This window comes from Chelonia mydas, chromosome 4 (assembly GCF_015237465.2).
Source record: "Chelonia mydas isolate rCheMyd1 chromosome 4, rCheMyd1.pri.v2, whole genome shotgun sequence".
NCBI classification, from domain to species: Eukaryota; Metazoa; Chordata; order Testudines; family Cheloniidae; genus Chelonia; species Chelonia mydas.
The window spans coordinates 14,850,999-14,871,857 of record NC_057852.1 but is presented as its reverse complement, the minus strand read 5'-3'; the positions used below and the strand labels follow the sequence as shown (position 1 = coordinate 14,871,857).

General features: G+C 43.3%; 1 protein-coding gene across 1 annotated transcript; it reads right to left on the bottom strand.

The window, feature by feature from the left end:
• Positions 1-16,207: 16,207 nt before the first annotated feature.
• Positions 16,208-20,400, bottom strand: LOC114020851 (C-X-C motif chemokine 11). The gene is made up of 4 exons (XM_027828187.3): positions 20,015-20,400; positions 18,929-19,055; positions 18,763-18,835; positions 16,208-17,076 (listed from the first exon to the last, which is right to left on the bottom strand). The coding sequence occupies exons 1-4, from the start codon at positions 20,070-20,072 to the stop codon at positions 17,053-17,055; spliced, it is 282 nt and encodes a 93-aa protein (XP_027683988.1). The 5' UTR covers positions 20,073-20,400; the 3' UTR covers positions 16,208-17,052.
• Between the last annotated feature and the right edge of the window lie 459 nt (positions 20,401-20,859).

Sequence of the window (20,859 nt, the reverse complement as noted above, 5' to 3'; positions counted from 1 at the left end):
TAGAGCATTTGTGTGGGGACACACACAATCGACTGTATAAAAACGCTTTCTACAAAACCGACTTCTATAAATTCGACCTAATTTCGTAGTGTAGACATACCCTAAGGGACTGGAATTGAGATAATTTGACTCTGTTTTCTCTGTCCCACCCCTGAAATATTTTGCGGGGCTTTAACTTTAAGAAATCCCCCGGGGTTAGTTTCTCTTTTGAGATCACCCAGACAGCTCCCTGCACACATCCCATTTGCGGGCTGATCATTTCCTAAGAGTCATGGAAAGTGAAACTTACTTAGTGTTCCAATGAGAAAACAGGCGTTTAAATGAAAACGGAACAGCCGGCAAAGACAAAAAATTCCACAGGACTATTGGCTTTTGTGACTTCTCCACCTAGACTGTATGCTCTCTACTTAGTTTAATTTACAAGGCAATATTTTCAATGATACTTCAGAAGGAGTGTGGTGCTATGTCGTGTGAGTACGGGCCCTGGATTCTGGCCTTTAGCAATTGGTGTGCCTTCTGCTCTGTCACAACATATGAAATATTAAGGAACTACACAGGTTCAGTGAGGTCCAAACTGTGGTGTATTAAAACTGTGTTAAAATTGTAGGTTTTAACTTTAAATTTCGGGGAGGGGGTGGTTCCCCTGGTTCTGCTTGCAGGCTAGAGGGCTCTGTAGTGAAGTGTGTGAGCTGGGCCTAATATTAGCAGCAGCGAGTTTGCAATCAGACAGCCGGTAGTAAGATAGGGTGAGTCATTCCTTGCTGCTTTAGGGAGCAGCCTGCTTTGTCTCCCTCTGTTTTTGTGTTCTTGTGTGATAGAGTTCTGAACTCTAAGACATAAAGAAGTGTTACATTTGAAGGCTGGAGGGCCACATTGCAGGAAGAGGCAGACTACCACACAGGCGGCACAGACACCAGCAGGAGACACACACCCACACACACCCACAGTGCAGAGAGAACTGCTACACCACACCTGGCTATAAGGAGGTACCAGTTGACCCCTTCACAGGCCCCTAATAAAGAAAACACTTTAAGCACATACCTAAGTCTTATTTGCATCAGTGGGAACCAACTGATGTGATACAGCATATCTGGGGATTTCTACTCTAACTAAAATAAACTAAGAATTTCCATATTAGAATGGCACGCTAAACAGATAACAAGCAATTAGGAAACCAAAAGGGCAACAGAGCTTCCTGCCATTAATACAAAACAACTGTGGCGTAAAAAAAGACATTGTGCTAGAAAATAATGAACTAAAATGGAAGAATCCTTTAGCCTTGAAAGATATTCTGCATGTTGAAGGACTGAGTATTTCTTGTGTGAGAAGAGTCATCAATTCCAAGGCCAAAAGGGACCATTGTGATTGTCTAGGCCATGTCTACGATATGGGACTACAGCAGCATAGCTACCGTGTTGTAGCTACACCACAATAGCCCCATCGTATAGATGCAGGCTACCGTGACATCACTGTAGGAGCGCCACCTCTCCAAGCGGGCGGTCTGTCACATTCTTCTGTCACACTAGCTGCATCTACCGGGAGTAGGGTTGGGGGGTTTGGTCAACATAGCTACATCACTCAGGTGTGTGAAAAATCCAAACCCCTGAGCCATGCCGACCTAAATTTTAGGTCCTAGTCTGACTTGTATTATGCAGGCCATAAAACTTCCCCAAAATAATTCCTTTGGGGCTAAAGTATCTCTTTCAGAGAAACATCCAATCTTGGTCTAAAAATTGCCAGTGATGGAGAATCCACCACAACCTTTGGTAAATTGTTTCCAGGCCCAAATTTAGGGGCAGGCAACCCAGAAGACCGCCAGGGGTGCCGGAGTTGGGGGCGCTGGGCTTGGGATGCTGTTTTTATTGTACAGATCCTACCATGCAAATTTATCATCTTATATGACATGGATAAATCATGCATGCAAATCGCGCATTAAAGTCGTGAAATGGGCTACAAATGCAATAAAAAATGTGCTCAAAATTTTAACAAATGGGCGGTGGGGGGAGCACTGAAGATGCACCTCACCTGGGTTGCCATTTGGTATAGGGCCGGGCCGGATTGTTTCAATGGTTAATTACCCTCACTGTTAAAAAAAATATCCTTTTATTCCAGTCTGAATTTGTCTAGCTTCAGTTTCCAGCCACTGGATCATGTTATACCCTGGCACTAAGCTTGACATAAAGATCTGTACGAGACCCACATGTTTAGAAGAAGTGAGTATGGGCTTGTCTATGTGGGGAATTTAGTGGCATACTTATACTAGGATATTTATACCGCTGTAGGCATACTGGTATAAATCCCCATGTAGACACACTAATCCCAGAATAAAAGTGCCTTTTTCCAATTTAGTTTATCAGTTTAGAAGCAACTATTTTTATCAATGGCCTGGAAGAGAACATAAAATAACCACGGATAGTTTGCAGGTGACACAAAGATTGGGGGAGTGGTGAATAATGAAGAGGACAGATCACTAATACCCAGCAATCTGGATAACTTGATAAACATAGCCAAATAAACAATAAGCACTTCAATATGGCCAAATGTAAAGTTATACACCTAGGAGCAAAAAGTATAGGCCATACTTGCAGGATGGGGAATTCTATTCTGGGGAGCAGTGATTCTGAAAAAGACTTTGGGCTCGTGATGGATAATTAGCTGAACATGTCTTCCTCTGGTGATTAAAACAAGACAAAATATGATAGACTGAGGCTGATTTCACACCCTTACCTTACCTTACCTTACTCTTACCCGTGTGCAATGCTGTGGTCAAAAGGTTCATGCAATCCTGGGATGAATAAACAGGGTAGAAGTAAGGAGGTTGTGTTACCTCTGTATTTGGCACTGATGCGATTGCTACTGGAATTTGGGTCCAGTTCTGGTGTCCACACTTCAAGAAGGATGTTGAAAAATTGGAGAGGGTTCAGACAAAGCCACAAGAATGATTAAAGGATTAGAAAACATGCCTTATGGTGAGACACAAGGAGCTAAGGCTATTTAGCTTATCAAAGAGAAGGTTAAGCGGTGACTTGATCATAATCTATAAGCACCTACATGGGAACAGGAATTTGATAATGAGCTCTTCATTCTAGCTAATAAAGATATAACAAGAACCAATGGCTGGAAGCTGAAGCTAAACAAATCAGGCTAGAAATAAGGTGCACATTTTTAACAGTGAGGGTAATTAACCACTGGAACAATTTACCAAGGGTTGTGGTGGATTCTCTGTTACTGGCAATTTTAAAATCAAGATTGGGTGTTTTTCTAAAAGATCTGCTCTAATTCAACCACAGCTACTGGACTTGAAGCAGGGAAGGTTTATGGCCTGTGTTATGCAAGAGGTCAGACTAGATGATCGCAGTGGTTGGTCCCTTCTGGCCTTGGAATCTACTCATCAAATACTTGAGTCAGATGAGTCATTGTCCTGTGGTGAGTTGGTTCTTAAAGGGGTTTTGGAGCTCAGCAACACATGTGTCAGGCTTAGCTCGCCTCACACGGTGAAGGGAATCATAGAAATGTAGGGCTGGAAAGGACCTCGAGAGATCATCAGGTCCAGCCCCCTGTGTTGTGGCAGGAACAAGTAAACCTAGACCATCCCTGACAGGTGTTTGTCCAACTTGTTTCTAAAAGCTTCCAGTGACAGGGATTCTACAACCTTCTTCTATTCCAGGATCTGTCACTCTAGGACAGCCTGCCACACAGACTGCCCTGAGTGGGAACCCAAGGACTTGAAGACATCCTGGCCAACTGGCGTCCTCCGCTGCCCAACTCCAAGCAGGCAAGCATGAGAGCAGAAGTTTTGGGGTCCCTAGCAGTCCGAGTGGACCAAATTGGACAAAAATAAAACACTGAACTTTCCCACAGAGCAGAAATCCCAAGCTTTGACCCACTCTCGTGTGGGCTGAGCAGTCTTGAGTGAGGAATTTGAGTTAAGGCCAACCTGGGGAGAAGCCATGAACCGATCTTTGTGATCTTATTGTTATTAAAGCCAAAGTTCAGGGAAGGGGTGAATTTATATTTGATAGATTGTAGAGCAGGCTGGGAAGATCCGTGCTGACAACTCGCACCAGAACAGCATAAGAATTCCCCTCTTCACAGATAAGATGAACAGGATGTGTATATAATACACGCACAAATAAAGCCAAGGTCTTGTACATACCTAGGCAGCTGGCCATAAGCCTTTGTACACACTTTACCCAAACATGTATTTGTTTTTCCTCTAAGTTAGGGTCAAAGTTCTACCTATCCTCAATGATGGCTGGGTGCATAGGCGCCGACTTCGTGGGTGTTCCAAGGCTGGAGCACCCACGGAAAAAATTAGTGGGTGCTTAGCACCCACTGGCAGCCAGCTCCCCCGCTCCCACCCTGCTGCGCCTTCCATCTGCCTGTGGCCCCACTGATCAATTCCTCCCCCTTCCTCCCACGGCCTCCCGACCGCCACGATCAGCTGTTTCGCGGCGTGCAGGAGGCATTGGAAGGGAGTGGGGAGGAGTGAGGACGAGGCATACTCAGAGGAGGGGGCGGAACTGCGTGGGAAGAGGTGGGGCAGGGGCAGAACAGGGCAATTTATCGAGTGATCCATCCTGTGTCATCCAGTCCCAGCTTCTGATAGTCAGAGGTTTAGGGACACCCAGAGCATGGGGTTGCTTCCCTGGACATCTTGGCTAATAGCCATTGATGGACCTATCCTCCATGAACTTATCTAGTTCTGTTTTGAAACCAGTTATACTTTTGGCCTCCACAACATCCTCTGGGAATGAGTTCCACAGGTTGACTGTGCGTTGTGTGAAGAAGTCCTTCCTTTATTTGTTTTAAACCTGCTGGCTATTCATTTCATTGGGTTTTTGTGTTATGTGAAGGGGTAAATGACACGTCCTTATTCAGTTTCTTGACACCAGTCATGATTTTATAGACCTCTCGCCTGTCCCCCCTTAGTTGTCTCTTTTCTCAGGGGAACAGTCCCATCCTTTTTACTCTTGTCTCACACAGAAGCTGTTCTATACCAGTAACCCTTTTTGTTTGCCCTTCTTTGTGCTTCTTCAAATTCTAATAGATCTTTTTTTGAGATGGGTTGACCAGAAAAGCACACAGTATCCACAGTTTGGACATTCCATGGATTTATATAGTGACATGATGATATTTTCTGTTGTATTCTCTATCCCTTTCCTAATGGTTCCTAACATCCTGTTAACTTTTTTTTTTTTTGGACTGCTGCTACACATTGAGCAGATGTTTTCAGGGAACAGTCCATAGTTACTCCAAAATCTCTTTCATGAGTGGTAACAGCTAATTTAGACTCCATCATTTTATAGGTATAGTTGGGATCATGTTTTCTGATGTGTATTACTTTGCGTTTATCAACATTGAATTTAATCTGCCATTTTCTTGCCCCATCTCCCAGTTTGGTGAGATCCCTTTGTAACTCTTCAAAGTCAGCTTTGGACTTAACTATCTTGAATAATCTTGTATAGTCTGCAAACTTTTCCACCTCACTATTTACCCCTTTTTCCAGATCATTTATGAATATGTTGAACGACACTGGTCCCACTACATATCCTTGGGGGACCCCACTATTTATTTTTCTCCACTGTGAAAGCTGACCATTTATTCCTACCTTTTGTTTCCTAACTTTAACCAGTTACTGATCCATGAGAGAACCTCCTCTCTTATCCCATGGCTGTTTACTTTGCTTAAGAGCCTTTGGTGAGGGACCTTGTCAAAGGCCTTCTGAAAGTCCAGTGGATCACAGTGTCATGTCTTTCAGTGTTTCCCACCTTGCCTAAAATATGAGAATGTATCTATAGTGTTTATAGACTGCTCCTTGCTGCCACCCACCAGAATGGCAGGTCCCTAAGGTCTGTTGTGCTCTGGTGCAAGTGTGAATGGAAGTGGCCTGTTAGAACAAGTAGGGTTAAGGACTAGGAGGAAAATCCTGGACCCACTGAAGATAATAGGTCTGCCAATGATGTCCGTGGGGCTGTGATTTCACCTGGTGTCGATCTCTGCTTGAGTAGTGGTGGTGATCTCCTTGAGCACCTCACTTGAAAAGTGCAAGCTAAAGAAAGGGTGGCTGAGAATGGATTTATCTGAGGAGACATAGGCTTCTGTGTGACCCTCCTCATGAAAATGAGGCTGCACATCACCCTCTTTGGTCTCATTCCTGCTGCTATTTGGGAACAGCTGGTGTCTGGGCAGCCATGCTCTCATCCATGCAGGACTGGTTCCCCTGTGCTCTGCCCCTGCCCATCCCTCTTGGCTTTGCATTTCTACACACAACACACGGCACATTTGCTGTGCAGGGTCAGGCAACTTCAATTCAGGTGCCAGGTTTAACCCATGAATCATTTTAAGTGTCCTTCCAAGCATGCCCAGGGAGCAGAAAGGGATGGGGAAGAACCAGGGCTAAAGCTATCTTGCCTGAACACCTGGCCAGCTCCATCGGCTGATGCTGCAAGGTTCCGTGTTCCTGATCCACAGCCACTGCCTGCAGATAGCTTGAGCTATAGAAACATATTCTCAATTTTGGAGATTCTCCAGCTCAGTCCTCAGCATTGGCCAACATGCTAGCTGCTGTACATGCTTCCCCTGCATGCTGAGTGGCAAAGGGTGGGGTTGTACCTCTTGAAGCACAATCCTTCCCAGGGATTTCCTGCCCCAACACAGACCACAGTGCACACCTTGGCCCTCTGTTTGGGGAGGAAGAGCTGCGAGACTTCCAAAGCTGAATTTTCAAACATGACCACTACTATTGAGTGCCTCCATTTTTGGGTGCTCATCTTGAGACGGTTTAAAGGGGCTGCTTGCCTCTCAGAGTTAGCGAATGCACACACAGCCTCTTGATTTCTGCTGGAGCTGCAGCCACTCAGCACCACTGACAATTGGGCCTAGGTGTGAGCTGGGGAACCTAGAAAACAAAGCACCCAAAACCAATGGTCACTTGAAAATGTTGGCCTTAGTTTCTGGACACTGGTCCTCCTCATGTATTTTTTATTTAAATAGAGAGTGCATGCATGCAGAGCACCAGATGGGTGCACTGTAACTAACAAAATTTAATTCAAACTAATCCCAGAGTGTATATATTGACCTGTCCTACCATGCTGTAAAACCATGTTTGTACCCCTGCATTCTGGATCTCTCAATAGCTGGCCCCCACTGCCTCACCTGATGATGCTGATGACAGAAGATTGTGGGTGTCTTTCACATGGTGCAATGTATTTTGGGATGCCCTCCTGCAAAGAGCCCCAGGAAGCAGGAAGGATAGCCAACCTGGTTGCACAGGCCTTAGGTACAGAAGGAGAGGGGAGTCCAGGGGGAGCTCACTGCCATCCTACTCTGGATGGTGGCATAGTAGAGACTTGAGGCTGGATGAGGGCCATAGGCCTGATCCAAAGCTCCTTAAAATCAGTGGGAGTCTCCCACTGCCTTTAATGAGCTTAAGACCAGGAACCAAGAGGATACAATGGAGGCAAAAGGCAAATGGAGAGGGGGCATAAGGGAAGACGTATGGATAGAAAGAGAATGAAATCAAGAACTTTGAAGAGAAAGTGTTGGCAAACCACAGGAAAATGGCGTGGCAAAGAGCAAAAAAACTCGAGCCTTTTGTGATGTCAGTATATTCCCCAAATGGCCTGTCTAATTTGGTTCTTCCTATGTGAATGACCAAATTGAGGGCCTGATCCTGGCAGATGCGAAGGGCCATCCATCCGCACTGACCTCAAGAACATGAGGCTGCCAAGGGATAACAGGAACCCCTGCGTGTGTGGCCTGGGTCTGAATGCTGTCGCTGCACCACACGGACATACATCTCCTACATGTCTAGCCCAACACATACACCACTTCTAAAGCCACTTCCCCCAAACTCCCCTCCTGGACTTCCATTTTCTTGTTCACTTATACTAAATGGAGTGTTTGTCTGGAAAAGAAAAGAAAAGTAGTAAATCCCCGTAAGTTTTGATGTTCTTTGCCAAACCAGTCTGCGGCTTAAGCCGCTATTGAAGTAACCGTTGTGCCCCGGCAGCCTGAAATGATTACCAACAGAAACAAGCCTCCTAACTCCTTTTTACTCGGGAATCCTCTCTGCTTTGCAGAGCTACTAGGAAGCAGCAAGAAAACGCTGTTGCTCACTAATCCCAGCCAGCTGCCTGGCTGGAAAAATGGTATAACGTGCCCGTCCGTTAACAAGACTTCGTTTTAATTTTCTCACCTTCCATTTAATTTTCTAACATTAAATCAACCGCTCTCTTCCATATCACAGGTCTCCGTTCTCCAGTAGCGCTGTACATTGCATGAAATATTTGTCTACAAAGGTCAGAACAATTACACTGTGACACGCCGGAGGCAAAGCGGCACTAAAACGTGGCTTTCAGCCCGATTCACCACTGCCTTGCAGCTTGTGTGGCCACCCCCAATTGTGCAAAGTAATGTTCTAACCCTGCTATCCCCTCATTTTGCACAGGTGTGGTGACTATGCAGGAAGCAAGTGCAAGCCACTGTTGGGTGCGTTGGGTACACCCTCTGCCTCATCCACAGAATCAGTCTATTACAGCTGCCCTCTGGGTGACTTAGCAGTCTGCGGTTGAATTCCCCCTGGAGCTCCTTACATAAAGGCTTTTCTTGGTAGTCAGGCCCTATGTTAAGACAGATAATTAATCAAACGGCCTTCGTTTAATCATGATGTGAAAGTGAGAGATTTGCTGTGTATATATATTTAGGCATCAAATGGCTGATGATTAACCAGGGGAATGCACCTCCCCCCCCCCCGCACCCTCTCTTTGCTTTTGTTTTCTCTATATTGAACTAATATCTTCATTATAACCGCAGGAGACCCCCCCACCTTCCCAGTTCCTCTTTCAGTCTGAGTCTTGCTGACAGTCTGCTAGCTGCATAACGAAGACAGAAGGGAAAAAATAAGAGATTTTCCATTTTATAAATCTGAGTCATAACCCAATTCTAGGTGATCACTTCCTAGATCTTCTTGGGCTCGATCCTATAAGGTGCTCAACATGGTCTCTGATCCAGCAAGGACCAACTCTATGCTTCAGGTTAAGCATGTGGCTAACCAGGGAACATCATGATACCCAGGAGAAAGGGAAAGTGTGAGGGAAGATACAGATCAGAAACCTTGATCCGGTGATTGGGACTGCCTGTAAGAGGAGGATGGGGGAGTAAAGGGAGATTATAGAATTTCTTTGATAAGAAAACTACAGTTTGTATTGATTAAAAACGTGCACTGTGAAGGCCATGAATCAATGGGCCAACAGGACAGAGCGCTCTGGCCTCAAGCCAGCAAAACGCTGGCAACTGAGAAATAAACAGGACTTGTACCCACCATGGAAGGACATTGCCATTTTGAAATCCAAAGGTCCTAGCATGTCTGTAATCAGCCGAAATGTTATTCTGTCCAAGACCAGCATTGTTCACTTGGGTACATAAAAACGGCCATACTGGGTCAGACCAATGGTCCATCTAGCCCAGTATCCTGTCTTCTGACAGTGGCCAATGCCAGGTGCTTCAGAGGGAATGAACAGAACAGGTAATCATCGAGTGATCCATCCCCCGTCTCCCATTCATAACCCAGTGAAGTCAGTGGAAAGAATCCTATTATTCCACTAGGCTTTGAATCGATATCTGTATAATAGAACAGAAAGAGCTGCAAAAAAATATTCTGTATATATTTGGCTGCTTACAAAAACTAACTTGGATTTGACCATATTTGCAACCATTTTGCACTGGCTCCTCGTGAACGGCGGAGCTTCATTAATACAAAGAACGCTGAACCTGAATATTCACTCAAAGCAAATTTCACATTGTCTATGATCATGATATTCAGAATTTGAAATTTGCACCTTTTGTTTGCATAAATCATCCAATCAGGGAGTATAAGCAATGCCATGACTTAGGTAACCCTCACAGTGTAAATTCCAGAAACTGAATGCTAAATTTTGACAACAAACTGTTTAAAAAATGCTGTCAAAATGTCAAGGATAATTTTGAAAAAATGAGAGTCTTGCTATATGTCTTTGATGTTCCAAGGTGCAATGCAGATCAGCGAGGGGTTGTGACATCCCTCCCCTGCAATCTGGAGCGCCTCACAATGCTTTGCTGCTGTAGCTCCCACAAACAGCCTGATGGTCACACCCTGAGGATCTGTGTATAGCTGCAGCCTGCCAGCCACCTTCTGGCTTCCACCTGCGCTGGTTACCACTTTCAGGGTGACCCCAACACACTCCCAGTCCCAAATGTTTCCCCAAAATGTGTGTTCTGCACTGGCCAGCCTTTTCCTGGACAATCTGGATATTTTAGGCCCTGTAAGGGAACAGTATCCAACAGTTTGCTTCTTTAAAAGGAGTTACCTAAACGATTTAGCTTGAATGCAGCACTGGATTAGTTTGATTGAAGAATAAACAAGTTTATTTAACTACAAAGAGAGATTTTAAGTGAGTACAAGTACAAGGCATTAAAGTCAGAAATGGTTACAAGACAAATAAAGATAAAATTATTTCTAGTAGCTAAAATTTAACCTACTAGACTTGGTTCGAGAGCAAATTCTTACCATATGCTCCCGGCAACAGGGCTGACCAAATTTCAGGTCCAGATCTCTCCCCTAAGTCAAATGGGCTGGTTTCTTTTTTCTTCTCAGATGAAAGAGTAATAGATGGATAAAGAAAGATACCTTGGGGTGTTTTTGCCCCTCACTTTTATAGTCCAGTCCTCCTTTGAAATGCATTTTTCTGAGGGTTACCCCTAGATGAAGTTCATTCCTACTGTGAGGATGGAGACATGGAGTCTTGTGGTGAAAGAGGTTCCATGCTGTTGTTTGCTAAAAGCTAGATGGATCTGTTACTGCTCCTCCTCTTTGTTCAAGAATGGCCACTCGAGAGGTGCTTGCCAATCAACTTTGGTACCTGGCTAGAGGTGTCAGCTTATCCTTTGTCTTTGAGAAACTGATTTACCCTCTCCCCAGACTTGTCTGGTAAAAACATTTCAGACCTACATTCAGCCTATATTTATAAATGTACATATAATGTTGCACATTTCAGCATGATATTATTGACCGGTGAGTTAGTTTTCAAATGATACCTCACAAGGCACATTTTGTACAAAGATGATTACAATAGTGTGTGGCATGTGAACACAGTGGTGCATTCAGTCACAATGCCTCAAACATTTTGCAAACCCCCAAAAACGGCAAAATTCAATTTGACATGAACCATTCATCATTAATATGATTAATCATTTTAATATTGATTAAATATAAATCCCATTTATCTACATTTCAGGTTATCTGAAACTAATTTGTCTCCCATTCCTGAAACTTGTCTAGACACCCATTTTTTTCCTGAAACTTTGATTTTCACCAAAGTTGCAGATGGCCAAGACATTACAGAAATCATCATATGCCTTTATTGGTACTGGAAATGCACAAACTGAACAGATGTCAATAGCTCGATGATAGAATTTTTTTTAATGTTTATAGGTTTGCAAAACAAACATTGAAAATATCAGAGAATAACAACTTATTGACATGAAGGGCCTGATCCTCCACTGTCCTCCTTGTGGAATTATCTACACCTGTGCAAAGTGGGTGTAAAACGCCACCAAATCAGCATGGTATCATTTTGCCCAATTTGCCCTTAGCTTGCACAGCTGTAAATGGCTACACATGGTGCAAAACAAAGGCGAATTGGGCCTTATGTCTCACTGGGGTTTTTTCCAGCTCTCATTGACTTTAACTAGAGCTGTGGGTATGCAGCATTTCTGGAACTCAGACGCTATGAACATAATCCAAGCCTCGATCCTCCAACCACACTCATCCTTAACTTGACTCACACAAGTATAGGGCCTCATGGGCCTGCTTCTGTGCTTAAACTTAAGGACATGGATACGGATGCGTGTGCAGGATCAGAGCCTGAGTTTACACTAGTGTCTGTGCTTGGATCAGGGAAGGAAGGTTGAATGTGGCTATGCCATAACTTTTTTCCTTCTGACTGCTACCAGCTAAAGAAAGGGTGAGACTTTGGGGGCAGGGGGAAGGTGCAAGGCTGAGTGAGGGGGATGCTGTGTGTTCTCTTTTTTGCCACCTCAAGTATCGACTGCAATGCAATATTGAATAACATCCCTTCCTAGTATCTGAGACTTATCATGACACCGGGTTAGCAAAATGGGATGATCTGAGACTGCAAATGCAGAGAGCAGGCATGATTTACAAGAAATAAAAATGCTTTTATATCATAATCTAAACCAGCTCAGGAATTTTCCTAGGGACTGTGGCATATTGCAAAATATAGTCCATGGCATTTTGTGACTCTGGACGTAGCTTTGAAAGTCAACAGACGTGATTTCTGGGAAGTAACTCTCTGCTTGCTGGAATTTATCCAAAGCTACAACAATCCAGCCTTCAAATCTCTTAATGACATTCCTGCAAGACAAGTCCATTGGCACTCCCGTGCCCTTTATGAACAGTAACAATTGTTCCAATAGTCATCCTATTTTGAATAGAGTCCCAGAAAACTAGTGTGTTTCCCACAGCAATGAGTTTAATTGTCAATATGTGTAAAAATACACTTCCAAGGAGAAATTTTAATATCAGCATAATTTAGGGCAAAATTGTGTACCTCTTACTTGAATTGGTGAGCAGTTACTTGCACAAACAATCCCAGTCAAGTCAATGGCACTACTCATGTAATTGCTCACCAATGTGACTAAAGGGTCTGTCTCAACAATAAAGGCTTATACTTAGGGACAGCTTTTGATACCCATACTCCCACTGAGTAGTTATTCTGTAATCAGTGTTGCCAACTCTCATTATTTTTATGGTGAGACTTATGATATTTGTTGTCTTAAAGTCTTAGCTTCTGGAGTCCTGTGATTCGATGAAAATCTCAGCCTTTGTTGAAAATATGTCTGGCCCTCGTGGTTGAAGAGGAAAACCTGAAAATATGACCTGAATGTACCCTGAAGACTCAGAAACCAGAATGAAAATAAAAACCTGGTGGCTCTTAGATCTCGTGATTTGCAGGCCAATTTTGCGCTGTTTTTTGAGGCCTGACTTGCAATTTCTGAACACTTGAGGATAGCAATGCTGAAATGGTAGCCGTTGCTTTCTCCCCAACCAAAAAACGAAAAAATCTGTTCACTCCTGAGGGAAAGAGGAGAGCTCTACTTGCCTTCTGCCACACTGAAAGCATGGGTCAGTGCTGCTCTTCTCTATCTGCATCAGCAGGCCTGAGCCAGAGGGGGCATGTGAACGGCTCTGGGAAGGGCCACAACTTGGGAGGGGATGTGAAGAATCTCCACAGCTGCAGAAGGAGCAGAGGTGTACTGGGGACAAGGGGCAGATGAACACTGGGGCTATGCATATAAAGTGAACGTGAGTTTGGGGGCAGGGACAGATACGAGGGCTGGGCACACAAAACTAATTGATTTGGGTCTGGGTGTGCAATGGTCTAGAAAGGAACCAAAGACAAACGCAAGGGCGCCAGAAGGCTGTAACACACCCCTATTAAAATGTAAAAAAAGGGCAAATTAACAACTCTAAAAATAAAACAGGCATCTATCAATGGAAACAAACTAGCTGTAATCAAAACCAGCATAAAAGAACTCCCTAAAAAACTTAATAAAAAAACAAAATAAAAAAAATAAAAAAATTTTAAAAACAAGCATTCATCAAACAATTAATTACAGCATAACGGTGCAAAACTCATTGGTCCCAATAAAAAAAAATCACTATATAAACAGGGTGTCTTGCCATAAATCTTTGGGTTCGTCCTGCCAAGACTTCCCCAGAGCATCATGTCGCGACCGACAGAACCCGGCTCCTCCCTACCGGTGATCAATCTAGCTGGCCACTAGGTTGATCCGGACTCTAAACTGGTAACTATAACATCGACTGGTGGGACAGTGTGTGTGTGTGTGTGTGTGTGTGTGGTGTAATTAAATGCATATGCTAATTGTTAAGCATCAGAGGGGTAGCCGTGTTAGTCTGGATCTGTAAAAGTGGCAAAGAGTCCTGTGGCACCTTATAGATTAACAGACATATTGGAGCATGAGCTTTCATGAGTGAATACCCACTTCGTTCATCCTCCCTGATTGAACTAACTTCGTTATCCCTAGCCTGATTCTTGTTTGCATATTTATACCTGCCTCTGGAAATTTCCACTACATGCATCCGACAAAGTGGGTATTCACCCACGAAAGCTCATGCTAATTGTTGTATCTTCAATAAACATGGCGTTTTGCCTTTTCCCCTGAAAAAAATCCCCTGCGCTTCTTATAAGCATAACACTTGGTTGATGCAGGAACATGGGACCCAAAAATGAAAGTTACTTAGCAATACCAGGAGTTCTTGGCGATGAGTCCAGCAGGTGGAGCTGAGGGGCACAGAATTAACTGCCATTTTGGGGTCTGAGGAGAATCCGAGAGCCCTCCGCACCCTGAGGCAGCACTTCATACAAATTTGCAACACTTGATACAAATCTGTGTAATTTTATTGACATTAAAGATCTACTGGCTTTGTGTCAGGTCATGTTAGGTCTGGGTTCTGGAGAAACAAAATGAGCTAGAATCCATATGACAAGGACTTAGCTCACTCACGGCTTGCTCAACACCACTCCCTTTGGTTGATGGAGTTCAAAAATCAGAAGACAGACCAAACATGACTAATCTTTTTGGCCAAGCTTGTGAGGCCCTACGCTCGCCTCAAGGGCATTGCTCTGTCTACAGTGCAATCACTTTTGAAATCTACATCCAACCAATTCCTAAATTTCTGAGAATGTTCTCAGCATCAAAGGGGAGAAAACTGCTTTTGGTGAAAACTGGAAGGGGAAAATGGGGGACCTGTGGAACCCCTGATATCTGGTTAGTAGTCTCATCAGCTTCAAACACCTCTAATTGTCTATATATCCCTTAACGGCAGCAATTAACACCTTCCAGCATAATATCCCCATCTCAGTTTAGAATGTTGACATTTTGAATGGCCTATTACAGAGACTATGGACATTTCTGTGATAATTTTATGAAGCGATGCATGACTCAGTTTCCCCCTCTCACTTTGTATTGCTACCCACTGGTTGCGAAGGAGTTAATTTCTCCCATGGGGCAGGGAAATAAGGGTGTTGGTGTTACTTAGACATGGGTGGGTTGGTGTGAATTAACTGTCAAAGTATCAAAGGAGTTGCCTCAGAGGTATAATGGAATACAAACAACCAGATAACACCTGGAGCCAAGGGAAAACATGTGAACACAACATGCATGCAACTTGAAAGAAAGGCCTACATGTGAACATACTATAAAGGCCTACAAGGGAATATACGGTTGCTGCTGCTGCTACCTAGGGCAGAGAGACAGATGAAATCCAGGAGGCTTTGGAAGAGAGGGTGGGTAATTTTGCAAACATGGGCTCTCAGTTAAATTTTGCTTTTCCATGGTAACCTGAGGACCCTTAAATATTGTATTCCAGTTGACTGATAAATGCTGGCTTGTTTTGAAGGGCTGTCCTGCTGGCTGTGTCACTCCTCAAAGCGGTGAAGTCTCTCCCAGGGGTCTAAACTCGCTTGGACTGGCAGAAGAGCCATGCTGAGAAGCCAGAGGTCCCAGTGTTGGGGTAATGGAGATGCAGAACTCACCACTTCGAAAAGTGAAGATCTAGGGCCTAGAACAAAGGTGATGCTCCCAGAAAGACTGTATGAAAGCTTTCAGAGTAGCAGCCGTGTTAGTCTGTATTCGCAAAAAGAAAAGGAGTACTTGTGGCACCTTAGAGACTAAGGTGCCACAAGTACTCCTTTTCTCTTTGTATGAAAGCTGGAGACACAGAGCACACACCCTGTAAATTGTGACACCTGTCTGATAGAAATAAGAGACTAGGGTACACATATATATATACACAAAACCCATTTCTTGTGCGTGGGGGATCCTAACTCATGATTTTTGAACTTTGGGGTTGATAATATTGCTCCCATGAGAACTGTGAGCCCCTGAAGTGCAGGGGTAAGTTGCAGCATGCTCCTGTAGACGTTCTTTGGGAAGGGCAGGGCTTTGTTATACAGGACAAGTCCCTCAGCCAATGCAAACACTACTTTGTTGAAATCAGTGGTGCTAAGCTGACTTACGTCGGCTGAGGGTCTGTGCCAAAATGTGTCCAGTAATATTATTCATAGTGTGTTTGGGGGAGGTACGTATTTTTTCCTTAGAAGAAAAAAAAGCAATACTTGTATCCAACAAATCTATTTATTTACAAAACACTTGTACAAATTCAAGATATTATTTCAATGTTTAAAAAAAAAAATCTAGTCAGACAAAAAACAAAATGTACCTTTATGTATTTCAAAGTATGTCTTTTGAAATGATTGTACATCGATACTTACTATTCATGACAAATTATGTCTCAATGTTACAATCAGTATGATACAAACTGATGGAGGATAAAAGTCCGAAAACGGAGGGTGACAATCCCTCTTAAACTCCCTTGTGAAACAAACAAACCAGCACTTTGAGTTAAAGCTAGGGTTAAAACTCTGACCTGGAGTTTCCTGGCTTTTGTTAGTTTGCATCAAGCATATTTTTATCTAAATGTGGGTTTCCCTTGCATACTTTTTAAAAAGCAGAATGCTCTTCCTGAATATTCATAGAATATGAATGATTTACCCAAAAGACTCAGCTGGTTTCTTTGGGATAGGGTTCTACAGCATCTCTAAGGTAAATGCATATTTAAGCATATCAGAGAGGATCGACTTTTTTTTCATGTCCTAGCAAATCCTCTTTGGCTGAGGTCAAGTCCCTGATACCAAAAGGCCTGACAAGGCTAACAACAGCAGTTGAAATAACCCAGTGTGAAGAATGCTGACAGATGTTAACACACAGAAAAACAGATGCAGATATTTTATCTTCTGTGGGGCTGATCAAACATCATGATGTTCTTGCATGGCTAGAAGCTATGGAATAGCACTCCAGTGAACAGTCAGGCTTGCTGGGTGCTCGCTTCAGATGTGAGCAGGTAAATGGCATGAGCAGTCATGTCCACTAGTAGTTTTGCACAGTCTTCCTTTCTGGTTGCTGCTGTTAGTTATTTCTCTTCAAGAATTTCTGGAAGGGGGAAAAATACTGTCAGTTCTCTGGTCTGGCCTCCTTCAAGTGCAGTGGAAACTATGTTCCATTATTGCATCGCCATGATAGCAAAGTGCATTACAAAGGTAGGAAAATATCCATGCCCCCACTTTACAGGTGGGGAAACTGAGTCATAGAGGTTGAGCACCTTATACTATGTCACACAAGACCAGATTCTGGTACCCTTACTTATGCTGAATAGCACCTTATTCTATGTATATTCTATTGAAGTCAATGGGACTACTTCTGGATAGCGTAATACTTGCTGGGTATAAATGTGTCAGAATATGGTTTACAGTCACTAGGTAGCAGCACTGGGAATAGAACCCAACAGTCTTGATTCTCAGGACCCCACTGTAACCAACAGAAGATACTGCTTCACTTGAAAACTTTGTGTCAGTGAACTGGAAGCATGATGCACCACAAAACCCACAAATGCTCACAAGAGCAAACAGCAGGCAGGCAGGCAATGCCAAACCAGAAACACACACGACTACACGTGGACCACATTCATGATCAGATTTCCCTTCCCAGTCAGAAAACTTTCAAGTGCCCAGGACTGAAAGCCTCATATCTGCTATTCGGACTCCATTACAGGAGTCTGTTAAATGGTTAACCTAGTAACCATGTATGTTTCCACAGGCCTGGCTCTTCTATAAAGTTAAATTAGAGTTGAGCTATGCACAGTCCATCTATTCATTTAACAATTCTCGGCTATCAGGTCAACTTCCTATTGGAATTAACTTCAGTGCACCTGACAGTATGTTTCTGAACAGCTGTTTTGTAAGGTGACCTTTGGAAAGAGCCATCACTGTGTTTCTGCATGTGCTCTAGTTTAGGGCATGGAATTATTATTTAAACAAGCTTATTCCACTACCCCATACTGTATTCCTATACTTGGGCTTCACCATCTCCCAAAGGATTAGTTTCCTACTGGAGTCACTTATCCATCAATATTTTTTCTTCTTCTATGCTTCTGAGCATAATGGAAATCATTTCAGTGCATTTTGTAAAGGGTTATATTGTGCATTTGTTCTACACCAATATTATGGGTCTCTACTAAGGGGTGACAAATTAAACTCTAGGCCCTGATCTTGCTGCCTCTCATGTCAATGATAATACTTCATGCAGGCAGAGAATCCGCTTCCTCATTGCATCTAATATGTAAATACAATGCATGTAAGCTAGGCTTTTTTAAAATTAAGGGCTCATAAGATCTTGTCCAGGCATATACCACAATTCCCCTTCAGAATGAGCATCTTGATGTATTTGATTTAAAGACCCAGAAACAAAGCCACACAATGATGACTCCGTGATTTAAGAAAAAGGGGTTTAAACCCAGTGTTTTCAGGACTCCTGTACACTGTGCTGAAAGGGGATCCTCTCATCCAAAGGTATCTCCCAATACCAGAATGTCAGTGCTGTCAATCCTAGGGTTTTGAGATCCAGGAAACGCAGCTGCTAAAGATATGTAGTAGACTGATAACAGGTTCTGAGACTTGTCTTTCAAATGTCTAACGTTGGAGTTATAAAGGGTTTAGTACAGACTGAAGTAAAATATTTCCTCAAATCCCAAAGTTGCATTCCCTACAACTTGCATCGAAAAACCTCAAAGTGGAGCATTCTAGAAAAAGCCAGGGCAGAGGAGGCATCCTTATGACTTACCTGTATCATGCGTGATGCTAGCTTGGATGTGCTGTTCAGACATTTTCTTTGCCCGCTCCCTTTCAGTGTGATGCTGTCAGGAGAAAAGATGACTTAGCATGAAATGGGACGTGACCGAATAAATACTAAAATAACGTGCGCTGCACAGTATTAATTGTGAACTTACATCACTTCGACTTGCTGACAGCTGCTGCTTTGCCCATATATTTCAACCTTTGCAATATGTTTTGGGTGGATTGCAGGTGCACCAGCTGTTACACAAAGACAGCGTCCTCTGATGGAGGTTGGCATTCCTACGAAGACATAAAGAATACGGACATATAAATACATTTGAGCACAGCATTGTTTATTATGATAAAACTACTGGGCCAAATTCTCCTTTCTCTTACGCTGGTGTAACTCCACCAAAGTCAGTGTAGGTTTAGCAGATGTGAGAGGTGAAATAAAATAATAGATTTTCGGGGAAGGGGGGCCTATTGCCTGTGTCTGAATTGTCTTCTGACAGATCAGGGCGGAGAAAGACGGTTCTTCAAATGTATTCAGAAAATCAAATAATTGAAATCAGTGGAAGTTAGGAACCTAAATACCTTTGAGAAGCTGGGCCAGAATCACTTGTTAAGCAGTATTTAACCCTTTCGTTTCCAGCAGAGGTGGTTCCAAATAACGTTTCAGCCACTGCCTCAATAAATGAAAGTTCGGCATGATCATGGTGGTGTCGGAGACATTTGCACAACAGCACCTGCATGGAGCTGGTGGTGTTAATCCTATACTTTCCCTTTCCGTGATCATGGATAATAAAATTATATCTCTGTAGTGAAGAGCATCTATATTACCATAAACTGAGCATTAATTTACACTTTGCTTGACAAATCAGACTTTTTCTGCTGGGAGAGACCAGTTTCCAGAAGGGGAGGGGAGAAACCACTTTAAGTAACAAAATAAGATTGTACAAAACGAGTGAATTTTTTCCTGTTTGTAGCTTGCTTTGCATTGCCAATTACAAAAAGCCAACAGCTGCCTCTTATTTACTGCCTTAAGTATTTCCTGATATTGTGTCTGAGCAGCTGTTAGCAGATTTGATCTCTAACATAACACTTGTAAGAGACTGCAAAGCGTTTAACAAGGGGTTTTGTGCTAAGGGTTTGAGATAGTTGATGGTTTTAAGACATTACAGGAAAGAGGAGTGAAGAGCAATGAAAGTTTGCAGGAATAATGTAAACATCAAGCTGTGCCAAGGGAAATGCTACTGTACCTTGCACCAGAACTGCAGCCAGAAGAAGCAGGAGTGAGAGACGAAGAAGAGACTTCATGTTCAGTGCTGTAGCTGCTGCTGCTCCTCTTCCACTTGCTGCTCACTCGGAGGCAAGTAGATGTGGTGTGGGGTTCAGAGGGAGCTTCTGGACTGCTATTTGTAGGGCATTTTCACTTAGTCTATAAGTCTGTAGGCGGGAATTCCCACATCAGAAAACCCCATCTATCTTTCAACAGCCCGGTTTTCTTCCCCGTAGATAAGCAAGTCTGTGCTAGTTTCATTTTCCCATTTAGAAGAAATCCTTACCTATTCCTCTCAATCCAAGGATCTGATCATTTCTGATTTTATTATTTAGTTAGTTTTATATTGGCAGGCCCTGGCTCTATGTGCCGGCTGACTTAGGCATGCTAGTTTCCATCCAAAAACTCTTCCCTCCTCCTGCCCTAGATTTACCATTTTATATGTGGTAAGAATTGGACCTCAGCATTAGAAATTAAAGTATATCATCACCGGGGCTAAATGGGTGCAGATGATCATAGGAATTGCAAGACTGGCTCAGATCCAAGGTCCATCTAGGCCAGTATCTTGTCTCTGGCAGTGGCTGGCCCCAGATGCTTCAGAGGACAAGAAGGTGTAAGAGGCCCCCAGTACGCAGACGTGAAACAATCATCTCCTCTCCCCCTCCCTCCCCGCCCCCCACACCCCATAGTAGGTCTCATCCTGGGATCTAATATTTGGAGAAGGGCTTAAACTCTCAAACACAAGTTTAATATTGCTTCAGCAACATTTTTGTTCGCATTGATTATAACTCTGGATATTCTTGATATCGATATAAATGGCTAATC

Bases quoted from the DNA above. Each gene is read 5' to 3' on its own strand.
- LOC114020851 (XM_027828187.3), bottom strand. From the start codon at position 20,072: ATGAAGTCTCTTCTTCGTCTCTCACTCCTGCTTCTTCTGGCTGCAGTT. The intron at 18,836-18,928 runs GTAAGTTCACAA...TTCTCCTGACAG, and splicing joins TGTCAGCAAGTCGAAGTGAT to CATCACACTGAAAGGGAGCG. The intron at 17,077-18,762 runs GTAAGTCATAAG...TCCCCCTTCCAG, and splicing joins TAGCATCACGCATGATACAG to AAATTCTTGAAGAGAAATAA.